Source organism: Mesocricetus auratus, unplaced genomic scaffold (genome assembly GCF_017639785.1).
Source record: "Mesocricetus auratus isolate SY011 unplaced genomic scaffold, BCM_Maur_2.0 Super-Scaffold_100006, whole genome shotgun sequence".
NCBI lineage: Eukaryota > Metazoa > Chordata > Mammalia > Rodentia > Cricetidae > Mesocricetus > Mesocricetus auratus.
The window spans coordinates 52,311,311-52,326,211 of NW_024429190.1; the positions used below are offsets into that span (position 1 = coordinate 52,311,311).

A 14,901-nucleotide genomic window follows, 5' to 3' on the forward strand; every position below is an offset into this window, starting at 1 on the left:
GCCTCACCACCTTTAGGAGCCACATCCTTCCAGATCAGCGTGGTACTGTTAGAGACGCATTAGTATGATGGAATCATGGGCCATGTGCGGGTTGTGAAGGCAGACATATAAAACTCTGCATTGTCTCCCCCGGTGCCAAAGAGCGTGGTGGAGGGAGAAGGGGGAAAAGGAGTGAGCAGCACTTCAACATATTACTTGAAAGCATTAGCACCAGCCCCCAGCCAGGCTCAGAAAGCGCAAACGGAGAACCACAACAAGCGGCCACAGCAATTTGTCAGGCTGAGTCATAAGATAGATAGATAGATAGATAGATAGATAGATAGATAGATAGATAGATAGATAGATAGATAGATTGATTAAAAATGAGGCTTCTGTGTTATTTATCCTTGGGTTTTTATTCCATTTTGCTAGTGATCCTTTTTTTTTTTTGTAAAATACAAAAAAAAAATACAGGTCTGAGACAGATTGAAAATAAAAATAAAGCATATCCCTCCCTACAAACTCTGAAAATCACTGCCAACAGCAAACGCTAAAATGAAATTGAGTTGTTCTCTTAAAAGTGTGAACAGCTGCTCACGAACACTTCTAGTAAAAGAGATGCAAAGCAAAATAATACACCTGGATGCCATTTGTCCCCTGCCTGGCCAAGCACAAAAGGCCTCTGGGTGATGCTAGTTACGGCAAGCCTGTGGTCACACAAGCAGCCCACGTGGCTCGTGGAGGGCAGTTTGACAAAATCTCTCAGCGTTACCAATACAAAAAAACCGTTTCTACGAAGTCGGTTCACAAATACGCTTTTCCGCTGACAATATGATATATGAACAAGCTGATCCCTACATTTTTGTCAGTAAAAACCAAAGCTGAGAAACTGTTGGTCACTGGAGAGACCTGGCTCAGGGAATCCAATACGTCCCAAGCAACTGAATATTCTGCAGTAATGGGAGAAGAATGGGGGTGCTTTTTACAGAGTCCAGACACAAAAACAAGAGGCACATCAAGGCCAGCTGTGTGTGATAAACAGACTGGGGTTCTAAAAAGTAGGAAGAGGAGGCCAGAGAGATGGTTCAGCAGTTAAGAGCACCTGTTGCTCTTGCAGAGGACCTGGGTTCAGTTCCCAGCACCCACATGGTGGTTCACAACTACCCTTAACTCCAGTTCCAGGGAAAGTGATGACCTTTTCTGACCTCCAAAGGCACCAGGCATGCTCACAGTACACATACATACGTGCATAAATGAGATAAAAGGAGACCAAATAAATAAAATAACAATTTTAAATAAAATAAAAATTAAAACCAGAATTATAAACACATTTGCCTGTACCTACATAATATGTGTCATGAAAAGACACAGGCTATAAACATAGTAGACATCACAGGCAGGAACTGAAGTGTACTTGTATTTTTTTTTAATGCTTTTCACTCACACACCTTGAAATTTTGCCACATGAACATAAGTCACCTCTTCAAAGGCTTATTCAAAAACTTAAAGGGACTGTACTTTGTACTGTATATATTTCCCAGTTAGGAACACCTAACCATGCATACCAAATAACTCAAAAGGGGTGGCATGCACTCCTTGGATACTAAATAGCCGTGTGCCCTCATTATCAGGGAAGGGGAAAACAGTAATCCTAACTGATGATTCCAAAGCTTGGCCACACACTATCAGCCTGGGTACCCTGATGACATTTCAGTCTTAAGTCACAGACCCTTCCTCCTTTTGCCTCCCCTGACTAAAGCCAACACTAGGTTCCAACAAGCCATTCCCATAACCAAGGAGCTTACTGCGTAGGCCCGAACAGGTCAAAGAGACCTACCTGACATACCTGACATTGCTGAACTAGAAAGAGGCTGGGTCCTGCAACGCAATGCGCTTAGCTCAAGGCTCACCACCTCCACAGTCTGGACTCCTCCACTAACAGGAAAAGGTGGGACACTCAATGAGTGTCACAAAATGTATGGGCACCATATGAAGCCCTAGACACAGCTGATTCCTTCTGAGCCCAACAATAAACCAGGGAGGTAATTTCATCCCTCAGCCATGTGACATGGATGAGAAGGGAGCCTGTGAAAGGTGGGAACCCTGAGCTCTCACACCCACCCAACAGCATGGAGAAACTCAAACCAGATCTTAGTCACAGGCTGTCTGCCCTCAGGAAGCTCTCTGACGTTCAACTAGAATGAAATCTACAGATTAAAGGAAAACTATTACATAAGTTTAGGTGAAAATCAGCATTAAGAGTCACTGACCAGGATTGGGGAAATGGCCTAGCAGTTAAGAGCACTGGTTGCTCTTCCAGAGGATCTGAGTTCAATTCCCAGCAACCGCACAGCAGCCCACAGTCATCCATAACTCCTGTAACTCCAATTACAGGGAACCTGAAACCCTTGTCTGGTGTCCACAGACCACAATTGTATGCAGACATCCATGCGGTCAAAGCACCTATTCATATAAGATAAAAATTAAAATGTACTCTATCATTTTTTCTAGAGGAGAAAGAATTGGAAATAAGAAGGTACCTCACCCCCAGTGCGTGTGTGCGAGCACACACACACACACACACACACACACACACACACACACACGTCTCTGAATGCCTCTGTACTTAACCTTTCTATTTGCCCTCATTTCTCCATGCCACATGCCTTCTCCTGGACCAAGGAGACGGAGTCCCCTCTACTTATCAAAGTGCCCTGAAACCTGGCATTTAAATGACAGTGTCCTGTAGTGGCTCACTCTCGGGGTATCTCCCTGAACAGCTCAGATTTCAGGCACAGTGCCTTATAGTCATCTTCAGCATTCCTTTCGCTTTCAGAGGTCAGATTTGGGGAATAGATTAGTCTCCTATTACAGTGCAAGGCTGATTAGGAGCTACTGTGGGCTTCTCTCTAACTGTCTAGCTGTATTCTCTGACAGCACAGAATCAGCCAGACAGGGCCCCCTTCGCCTCTGAAGCACCCACAGCTAGAGTGCAGGCCAGGAATGGATTTGTTTTATTTATTAATTTTTTTAGAATTTTACATAATTTCTACCCCTCCACTCCCTCTTCAACTCCTCTCATGTCTCTTCCACTCATTTTCAAGTTCATGACCTCTTTTTAAATTATTGTTGCACACACACACACACAAACCTAATTAGTCCATTTAGTGTTCCTCTTACGTACATGTGCTTAGGGATGACTGCTTGGGATGGGATAACCTTTCAGGGAGCTAAGACTGTTGTCCTCTCAGCAGCCATTGACTGCCTGTAGCTCTTCATTTAGGGGTGAGGCCTCATGAAATTTCCACTAGCCACACTAGCAAGTCAACGGGCATTGTCACTGACTTACCAGGACACCTGCCGCTAGATAGTGTCTTACAGACAGGACAGGGATGCTGCACCCACGAAATTTCAACAAGCAGTAGATTTCACCTCTGTGCCCCAATGTCACTGTTCCCAAAGCCAGATGAAGTAAGTGCCCCACTAACCACAGGTTGTAAATCAAAAGGAAAGCAGAGGCTTCTTGGGCCTTGAGAAACTAGAGCCTTATGCTTTCAGCAAACTGAAGGGAGATACTAGCTCACTACCAGAGGGAGATAATTATAAAAGCAACATGCACTAGGCCAGCCCAGCCTGCCAAGTGCTTCCACAGGGGAGTCCCTTTGATGCCCGAGAAAGCGGGAAGGAGGGCTCTTGGCCGTTTGCTTTTCTTATAAATGCTTAAGGATACAGGCTCTGAGATTTACCAAGAAGGATTCCAATGCCACACCCATAGCCTTGCAACTACAAGGAAGCCACCCTTCTGTGTCCCACCAGAAACACCCTCTTCCCCTGAAAGGGGCTACATGTTGAATCTCCATCTAAGTCCAGACCTGCCAATCAGAACCAATGCTTTCACAAAACTCTTTGCATTCTATACCCTGAGGAGCACTGATTTATGAAAAAGTTTGGGGAGTTGGGTTAGTTTTGTTTTGTTTAGTATTGTTTTGTTTCACTTTGTTTTGTTTTGTTCTGTTTAGGCCAAGTTGGCTTTGAACTCTAAACCCCCTAATCTTCTATTCTCCTCCCTGCAAGTGCTACAGTTACAAGTAGACACCACTATACCTGGCTACAAAGTAATTTTTCCAAGCTACCAAGCTAGATCTCTTTACACATTCATCAAGAATTATTTATTGAACATCTATCACCTAAATATGCCAGGCACCAAGCTGACAGATGGGAAATCACCAAGAGATAAGCCTCGCTCTTGCCCTGATGGGTTATCAAACACATGGTTTAAGGCCACTGAGGCGGCTCAGTGGGTCAAGTACTTGCTGCACAAGACTGATGACATGAGTTTGATCCCTGGATCCCACATCGGGGAGAGAATCAAGAACTGAAAGGTGTTCCCATATATGCACACACATCCCTTCAAACGGAACATTTTCATTTTGCAAAATATGGTGGTTTAACAACCTCAGCGACTCATCAGAATTAACCATGGCACTTAACACACACACACACACACACACACACACACACACACACACACACACACGACAAACCCAGACTACATGCAGTCAGAAACTCTGGGTGTAAGGCCCTTTAGCAGCTGAGTATCAAATTCCCACTGTCAGAAACACTTGCAGAACACTGACAATACCTAACATATTTACTCCATTTTCCACTGCTTATAGCAAAATATCCCAAGACTGGGTCTCATAAAGAAACAAAAGCCAGGCATAGAGGTGCACACCTTTAATCCCAGCACTCAGAAGGCAGAAACAGGTGGATGTCTAGGTTCCGGGCCAGCCTGATCTGCAAAACAAGTTCCAGAGCAGCCAGGACTACACAGAGAAACTGTCTCAAAAACCAAAAACAAGAGAGGGAGGGAGGGAGGGAGGGAGGGAGGGAGGGAGGGAGGGAGGGAGGGAGGGAGGGAGGGGGGAGGGAGGTTATTTACCTTATACTTTATATGTTACATTATATTATACATTGTGTGTGTGTGTGTGTGTGTGTTTATGTACACATGTGATCATGCATGTGTATGGAGTCAAAGAGCTACAGGAAGCCTGTGGAATCAGAGGGCAATTTGTGAGACTGGTTTACTCCCTCTACCATATGGGTCCCAGAGATCCAACTGAAGCAGCAAAGGCCTTCACCTGCTGAGCCATCTCTCTGGCCCCAAGCTAACAGTGTTAGAGGCTGAAAGTCAAAACAGCATAGGGCGAGGGCTCTGGTGGAAACCTCACATGTGTGGGTCACAATGACAGGAGCACATGATGCAGGAAGCCAGAGAGCCCAGGGAAGGGCTTGCTCCATCAAGGCCTCCTCATGGCAACTCATGAAAGAGCCCAGTGGAATCCCAGAGACACAACATCAGTCTTTTCCTAGGGCATGCCCTGATGACCTAGTGTCTCCCTTTAGGACCCACCTCTTAAAGGCCCCACCATCCTATTGGAGAACCAAGCTTCCAACACCCTCAACAGACACCCTAGACCTGTATCCAAAACATAGCACCTCATAAAGCTGCAGCTGGCACACGTATGCTAAGACAGCAGGGACATCCGCTGCAGCCCTATTTTCAGAGTATTTTAGAAGCTATCGAACCTGCCCCTGAAGAAGAGAATGAATCACGGAACCCCAGCCAAGTTGAAATGCCCCAGTCAGAAAGCAATCACAATGAGCAAACTGGATTTCTGAGTCAACATAGTCTCAGCGTAACTGTTGAGCAAAGCCAGAGAGTTGCAAAAAGGCCGTCCAGCACGTCTTACACACAAACATTGCCAGGCTGCCTAGAGAATCACAAATAAAAGCCATGCATGGTAAACACCATATCAACCCCAGAAATGGTCTGTTCTAGGAGGAGAGGGAAAGGAAAGAGAGAGTGTTGGATGTTGGTTTCTAAGCATAAAGTCTGAAAAACAACTTAACCCTATAAGGCTACAGTTTAATGTCTGAAAAGTAGATATTTAGGTATATGACATATATTGTGTTTTTCATGTTTGTGTTGGTGCTTTACAGTTTAATTTTTTTAAGTTTCTTTTAAAGGCTTCACAGGTGATACATGGCCAGACTCAGAACCTCTGTTGCGAAAAGAAGAAAGTAATAAAAACCTAGTTGTTTAACGTCAAGAAATACAACTAGAGAATGGCAACAATCTCTGGCTTTTGAAGTTAAATCACTACCTTAAATAATTTTACATTGATTTTTGAAAACCTCTCTTGTGGCAGGTAATTTCTCTAAACAATATTTTTTAAAGATTGCTGCTATTACCCAGGAACTCAGTATTTCTCAAATCTTATCCTCAGAGTGTATGTGGAGTAGAAGTAAGAAGAATTAGTCATTTTAAAATGCAGGCTCCAGGGCCCCACCTGAGAGCTAGTTACTCAAAATCTCTGGGGGCAGACTCCCTGAGTCTGGCTTCCTTTGCTTGTTGATTGGTTGGTGTGTTTGTTTATTTGTTTGTTTGATAAAGTTTCTCCGTGTAACAGCTCTGGCTGTCCTGGAAACCTCTTTGTAGACCAGGTTAGTCTCGAACTCACTGAGATCTGCCTGCCTCTGAGTGCTGAGATTAAATTCTTAACAAGAGAACACACAACTGTGCTCCATTCTTTGATACACAAAGAACCACTAAGTTACAAGGCATTTAGCACCTCCTGTGCTCAGTGTGGTGACACTCACATGGCGGCTGATACTAAACACAGCATTTGCACCAGGGCATTCAAGCCAAACCTGATGAACATGGACCGGGCTTTCTGCACACAGAACCAAACCCAAAGGACAAAGAAACGCACTTTCAGAATATGACCAGCGTCTAGAAGATCTTCAAGCAGCAACTGGGTCAAAAGGAAACTCCCCAAGTCCAGCCCTGCAGCTGTGTGTGCCAGAAGAGGCCTGACATGATTTTCACCAATGCCAATTTCATTCGAACAAAGCATGGACTTGAGCTCAAACGGGACTTGAAATGAACCTAGTTAACACAAGAGCAGACCCAGAATGCACCTGCCACAGTCAGGGGTGTCCCCACGGTGTGCGTCACCTCCATGCTGCCAGCGTCACCCCCCACCCCACCCCCCAACCCCCCCGAGAACATGTTGGCATCATCCCTGCCACTGTGTCTTTTGATGTCTTGCCACTTTCCCTGACTTTTGCTTTGGTCTCCCTGATTTTCCTCTGCATCATCCCACATCCTGTGTTCAGACAAATCTAACACTGATCCTGGGCTAGAAACATCGCAGCATGATGTACACATGAGAAATGTTCAACCTCACCAGCAAAGAATAAAGTGCAAGTTTAAACCACAGAGATGCAATTTCACACCCATCAGATTGGCAAAATGCCAAATCTAACAATATCAAGTGTCAGCAAGCGTGTGGAAACACTAGACCCCCTCCCCCAACCATGCTGGCTAGAATGCAAATCGGTACAGCCGCTTCGGAGAGCAATCTGTCAATACATTACAGTAGAAGATGCCCATTTCCTTTGGCCCAGCAATTTCCTTCTGGACATCTACCGCAGAGAAACCATAAGCACTTATGCAGGAAGACAAATTTAAAACTGTTTAGAACACTGAAATACACTGACAAAACAAATTATAAGTCCCCATGATTATTAAAATCGAATAAATGGTAGCACATTCATTTTGAGGGAACATTATAGAGCCGATAAAATAAAGTAGAATTATGGACATTTTATCGAATAACCTCATGATTATTTAATTAATCTAGAGAATTGGTATGAGTTCATATTTACAGAGTTTGTCTAAAATACAAGAATCAGCACCATGTCTGGTTTATCAATGTACCATATTTGGTTTATCAAGTAAAAGTATGAAACACATGGCAAATCCACATGTGGAATAACGGGCACTGTGTCTAGGGAGAGGAGTGATGAGGTTTCAACTGTGTTTGTCATAGTTCATGTCTTCCTGGGTGGGGAGGGCTGGCTGGCTGCTGGCTCTACTATTCCACACACCTTTCTGGATGCCTCAAGTCCACCCTAAGAAGGAACCCAGGACTGAGTTTATTCACTCTGTGCATTCTGAAAGTAGCTGGAGGGGGCTGGACCAATGAATGGCCAAGAAGGCACTGGGAGCCACTGGTCTCCTGCCTGTGATCTTCATAAGGGATCCACAGCAAATAATCACACTCACCACCATGGTGAATCTGGAATTTATAATGTCCCTTAATTAACCCATAATCCCAGAACAGCAAAGGTGCAACAAATCTATAGCACCAGTGATGGCAAATAATACTGAACGTATTTATCTCAAGAAATTTTGTGCTGGTTCATTTGGGGGTATTTTCTCTCCAAAGCCCATTGAGGCCTTTCAAAGCCCTAGACAAGCATTGGTATCATCACAAATGCCAGTAGATTGTTAACAACTTGTAAGAAAGTATTTAGACATCCAAATTAACCAGATTTTTAAAAACAGCCAAACACCCTTCATAACTCCTCCAGTCACCCTGCTTTGGATTGGCTTCATGGGGAGACTAGAGCTCAAACCAGCAAAGGGGTGTCTTTCTGATGATGTCACCAAGCTTAATACCACCCGAAAACCTCAACCAACTGCAAAGACCTGGTTCAGATATCTAGTGGGCAAGAAGGAAGGAGACCCACACCTAACTAGACAAGGTTCTCTTAGCTGCGAAGGCAAAGGAGTTCAAAATTACTTGGGATTTTAACCCTAACCCTGATGGTCCCACACTAGTGATCAGGAATGAGCAGGACCTAGGGCTTCTAACTCAGAGAATGGATCCTAATCTTCAATTCCAGCTAAATATTGGGGTTCCAATTTGTCTTCCCCTAGGAGTCCAAGGAAAAGAGAAAATTCTACAAACTGAATTATCAGGTTCTGACCAAAAATAAACTCCAACATATTAGACCTGGAAGGCCAAGAGAGCAAATATTTTTTTCTTCTTCAACCCAGCTCACCTCAGGCTGCGTTTGTTAAACACCTAACAAGTACCCAGAATGGTCCCCCGTTCATAACTGTAACCTCTCCCAGCTGATATGGTAAACTTCATGTCCAGTTGCCTGTTATCATTACAAACAGAACGCATGAGTCACAGTAATAAGTTATCTCTTCATGCATATGGTGAGACTGCCTTTTTTATTATTAAAATAAATTCTAAAGCAGTGCTAGTGCACCCTTTAATCCCAGCACTCGGGAGGTAGAGGCAAGCGGATCTCTGTGAGTTCCAGGCCAAATGGTCTACAGAGTGAGTTCCAGAACAGCCAGGGCTACACAGAGAAACTATATCTCAAAAATAGGTAAGATAGGTAGGTAGATAGATAGATAGATAGATAGATACATACATACATACATACATACATACATACATACATACAAACAAACATACATACATAGATATATAGATACATGAAATTCTGATTAGTCTCATACTACTTGCTTTAGGTAAGTTATTTGTTAAGATTAAAAAACCTTTTTATATTAATCTTTTTATAAAAATCCTCAGTTTGGGGACTGAAAAGATGACTCAGCAACTGCTCTTACGGAGGACTTGGGTTCAGTTCCCAGCACCCCAGGGCAGCTCACAACTACATGTATCTATGGTTCTAGGATGCAACACGCTCTTCTGGCCTCTGTGGGCATGAGGCCCACAGTGCACAGACATATAAGCAGGTGAACACTCACATATGTAAAATCAAATTCTCGGTTTTGCTGCAAATGTTTACTGGTTTTACTTTTCCTTCATTTGAAGATGATTTCATCTACATAAAAGAGCTCAAATCTGGCACACAAATGGGCCTCAGAAAACATCCTGGCGTGGTGCATTTTAAACCACCTATGTCTGGTAAGCTCAAAAAGGTTTGAAACAAGGTAGGTACCAACTGAAGTGACTGAGTCAATTAAGAGATGAAAGACTTTAAGAAATACAAATAACTAAGAAACATCTCCTGACCAAGAATATATTAAACAGTTTTACAAGAGGAGAAAGACTAAGGTTCCCCAGTAGCATAATTTATCAAAGGCTGCAAACACTGTACTGGTTATGCACAAGTTAACACTGTACTGGAATGACACAGCTTCAGTTCTGAGTGGTGTCACCTACGATCAAGTCGTCATGAAAAGTAAAAACCTCAAGCAGAAAGTGTGAGAACATGACGGAAGTGTCCTGTGGTGTCCATCAGTCTAGCCACTTCCATACCTCTAAGATTCTGCTCACCCCATCTGTGTGGCTATCACACTGTGCTGAAATTGTCTCATCTTTTCCACCATCGGAACGACTTAGCTCCTTGGGACTGTGGACTCTCATCTTCACTTACTAAAAACCTGCATACAGCATGTGACAACATTAACTTGGCTGGCCCTTAACAGATGTCACTCACAGGTACAAAATGTGTTACACACACACACACACACTCACACTCACACACACACTCACTCTGCTGGAGACAAAACCCAAGACTCACACAGGCTAAGCAAGGCACCCTACCCCTAAACTACATGTTCCACCCCCCACCCCCAAGTCTACTGCTTGATATAGGCATTCCCTGCAAAACACATCTTACCAGCATTACTAACAAATGAAATGAAGAAGAGATGATTCAGGCCAGTTTACACCAGTACAAGTCACATTTGGTTCCTTTTTTTTTTTTTTTTAGAAAATTCCTCAATTCAAGCAGGAAACAAAACATAACCACAAATGATATCTTCCATTAAGGGCCATGGAACACACGGGGAGTGAAATCCATTGCTCAGAACAACAGAGGATTATCAACAGGGGACATTTCCTTGTGCTTGGTAGCAGCTGAAGCATTCTCAAAATTACAACACACCAGCCAAACAAGCTTTACTATCTCCAACCACACACTGCCATGTGGTCAGGCTGACTTGCCTAAGAGGGCTAGCTGATCAGGCATCACTATGGGAGGCATTCACAAGAAGTAAATGGGAAGCAGCTCCAAAAGGACAAGGGAAGCTCAGTGGGTTGGGCAAGAGGAAGAAGGAAGGGGATGCCGCTCAGCTCCCATCCAAGGAAGGACTTGCTGCCAGGCTTGTTCAAGCTCCAATGGAGGAAAGCGCAGTCTCAGAGCTAGATCTTCACCTATTTATCTCCCCTAAGAAGACAGCAACTTTAAACACCCAGAACACAAACAGAAAAGGTTTAAAACACACCAAATACCTTCTTTTTCATAAAGCAGCCTGATTGTTGTTCTGTGGTAGACTACTTGTCTAGCATGTGCAAGGGTCTCTTTTGAGCCACTCAGTACCAAATAATAAATATAAATTCAAAACAAAACAAAACAAGCAACCCCTGCCTGCCCTATAACTCCTCAAACAAGCTGGGATCAAAAGGAGAAAGTAGGAAGGATCAAATAAGAGGCCCGGTAAGAAACACAGGGACAAGTGAGACCCAGGGCAGACCTACCTGGAAACAATTCATCGTTAAGTGAGATGGAGAGAGCTTGTATCTCACCGCGGGGACAGAGACACCAGTCTCCTCATCACCACTCTTTTCCACTGGGAAACAAGAATGGGAGGGGCAGAACCAACCAGAGCAGCTTTTTATAAGGGGCGGGGTTTCCAGTTCCCACCCCCAGCTTCCCTATAGTGTCATTCAGGCCTGCTTTGCATAAGTGGCCCTATGGTTTGTTTCTATTCAGGTGGGAGAAGACATGATTTCCACGGCCCCTAAAATGACTGGAAGGTGGCCTCACAGGGAGAAAGAAGGTACTGAGCAGGGAGGCTGGAACTCACTGGCTGAGAACTCACTTTGTGGTGGGGGCCCTGAGCCCCGGGAACTTATCACACAACCACACACAACACAACCATTATCAAGTCAGCAGCAAAGCAAAGAGCACTGCGCTCACAGAAACAAAGCTGCTGCAAACAGGGCTTGAAAGCTGGGTGAAGAACACACCTGTCATCCAGGGTTTAAGGCAAGCTCAAGCTGGCGGTCTACCTGGGCTAGCGAGACTCTGTCTCAAAAACCCGAGCCACAGATGAGTACACCAGCAGGATTGAACCTAGAGCCTTACCTCAGAAGGCAGAGGTCTCTCCATGTCTGAACAGGAAGATATTGGGTTTACTTCACTATGGTGGGGGGTGGTAATGGGCATTAACTTGGTACCTTTTAGGTCACCAGAGGAAGCATTGATTCTATTGGCACAATACTGGCCCATTCCTTTCATGCCTTCCCAGAAGCTTGTGTCTCTGGCTGAGTTTCACTGAAAACAGGTTGTGACATTAAGTCCAGGTGTGCCAACAAGTCCTAGCTATAGCGAGGGCAAGAACAAGCCAGCGGCAGACGTCCTCCGGGACAGGCTAGCTCTCGAGTTTCCAGCCTGCTTCAACACTGAGAAGTGTCACTGAATACAAACTGGACAAGAACAGCATCACAAGCAGGCACTGAGTCTCAGGAGCCTGGAGGCCTGAGGCCACCCCCACAGGCAGGAAAAACAGCATTGAAGTCACAGTTCTCCCCAGGAGCTGGGTTACAGCAAAGACACTGAGAAGAAATACATTGTCTTCCTGGGGCATCCAGTGACATTAACGCCACTGGACAGGAGCCTGTGTCTTCAAGCAGAAAGGGGAAATGTCAAGGCTGCAGGAGCCACTGCCATCGTCTGAGGAGACCTTACCACCAAGCTGGCAGCCATCGCTCTGGGAGCTCCTGCATTTGCCTTGCTGGCATGGCCTTGGCTGCCAGTGCCGAAAGCCGGAGCCAGCCTCAGCAGGTCTCAACTCCACCTGAGCTAACACATGGCTCCTTAATGCTCTGTGCCATGTGTTGATCTTGCAACAGAATGTGGGACAGAAGATTTAAAAGGCTGTGTGATGGGGGAAGGGCAGCCAGATCACCTTACCTAAAGCCTTCTTAATCAGGCCTCCTCAGATTCCCTTTAGGGGCTAGTATTACTATCTATCGGGGGTCCCCAAAATGGCAAAAACACCAGTGTGGGAGCTTCAAGAGGCTCAGAGAGGAGAGGATCCAGAGAGTGTAGGCGGAGCACATAGCCTGAAGCCCCACACAGTGCCTTACCCCCAAACTGACCTCCCTAAGGCTCTCACAAGTGGGGGTGCCGGGAGACCCCAAGGCTGGAAACAGGTCTCAAGGAAACTAAACAGGGCAGCAAAGTAATGGGGAAAATCCAAACTGAAGTGACCGCTGGGCCATGCCCCACCCCCCCCGAGCCCATCAGAACAGTGACATGCCGCGCAGTGCCCAAGCTAAGTGGAGAGGAGGCGGGGCAGGATGACCCCTGCAGACTTTCTCACACCCACAGCCGCCTCACTACCCCGGGGCCTGCAAATGTTACTGCCACACAATCTCTCCCGCAGGTGGGGGAAACTGAGGCCTCCAGAACAAATCCGCCTCCGTGCTTTCCGATACCCGGAAAGCACTTCACCTCTCTAACCAGATTCTGCACTTGAATTTTTTTCCACAGCTTTTATGCCTATCCAATTTCTCCTGGTAAGAGCACTGCTGTTGCAAAGTGAATCTTAAATGCAATCGAGGCTGAACTCAGAGGACAGTCAGGGAGTCCAGCGAGGGTTTATTTACTGCACCAGGAGGATCTGAGTCCTCCCTCTCCGGGCTCGTACCCTCACGGTCCTTCCCCGGGACATCGGTGTACGGCCACCTCAAGTCCTTCGCCCCCACCCACCGCCCACACCGCAGCTAGAGGGCGGGAGCATGGGGCCGATCTGGGGATCCCCGGGATCTACTAGGTCCCCAGCTGGGACAGAGGCTAGGGACTGCGGTCAGCCGGCCCAGCCCCGGGGCCGGGAACTTCTGGCCGCACGGCCCCTACGGCCACCACGGCGCGCGTGCAGCTCCAGCCCTGGGTTCCCTTTCTTTGCCTGGCTCGCCGCGGGCGCGACCCCCGGAGGCTCGGCGGCCACTCACCATATTACAGATGGAGGCGATGTTTCGGACAGTCATTAGTCTAAAGGTTGCAGCGATCGCGCACCGCCATCTTTACCAGGGGAAAACGGGACTGTCCATGGTGGCGCGCAGCGAGGCCGGGCGGCGGCGAGGCGGCCTGGGGCCGGCTTGCAGTGGGGTTGGGCGAGAGAGGCCGGGCGGCGGCGAGGGCGGGGCGGCGGCGCGGGGCGGGGAGTGGCGGAGCGACGCAGCCGGGGCCGCGGCCGGCGGGAGGAGGAGCCCGGAGTCGGGAGGCGCTGAGCCGGGGACGCTGGACTCACGCCGCCCGCCCGCTCGTCCGCCCGGGCTCGCTCGCCCAGCCCCGCTGGAAGCCGGCCGTTCTTGCTCCGCTGCCCCCAGGGTCCCGCTCCGCTCAGGTTGCACCGAGAGCCCGGTCCCTAGATAAACCCAGCACCGCGGCCTTCCCGCCTGACCCAGGACCGCACCGGGCACTGGACGCTGGCCGATCGCCGGCCGGGGACCCACACCGCGGGAACACGGGAGCTCTCGGTTCCCGATTTCCCTCTGTCTGATCCTGCTGGTCTCCAGCAAGCCTTGGGCTTTAGGTGTTGGTTAGAGGAGGATATGAGGAGTAGGGGTGACTGTAGTCCAACTTTAAAGTTTCTCGCCAGGGCTCTAGCCAGATGGCATCCGCCGGAACCCGAAAAGTAAAAACTACCAGGACATGGGCGTGGCCAGAAAGCCCTAGCCAGCAGGAACCCAGCAGCTTGGGAAAAGGTCTCCCAGAAAGGAAAGAATTCCGGATCTAGGCAGATACTATCGGGAGATTTGTCACATTAGCAGGTATTAGAGGCTGTCCAGGAAGATCAGAACAAAACTTCCGTATCCCCCACCCGCGGAGATCCTGACCTCGGCTTTGTGAAATGGACGCTGTTTAAGTTTTTGTATGTCCTGCAGAGGCAGAGACCTCAGGGTGCAAATGCATACCCTACTTGAAGGATAAGTTCATGAGAACTGAAAGAATCCATCTCAAACGTGGGGAACAATTGTGCAGACCAGGTTACAATTCCGTGCTTCCCGCAGG

General features: G+C 47.0%; 1 protein-coding gene across 2 annotated transcripts in view; it reads right to left on the bottom strand.

Moving 5' to 3' along the window:
* Positions 1-14,009, bottom strand: part of Usp46 (ubiquitin specific peptidase 46) — a 68,627-nt gene extending 54,618 nt beyond the window's left edge. Inside the window, exon 1 of one of the 2 annotated variants that reach the window (XM_005080785.4) lies at positions 13,839-14,009. In XM_005080785.4, the coding sequence (XP_005080842.1) occupies positions 13,839-13,874 (36 nt within the window). In that variant the 5' untranslated portion in view covers positions 13,875-14,009. Of the gene's footprint in view, positions 1-11,357; positions 11,463-13,838 lie in introns of those variants that run through there. The other variant, XM_040747204.1, reaches the window with a different exon arrangement.
* Positions 14,010-14,901: the final 892 nt, after the last annotated feature.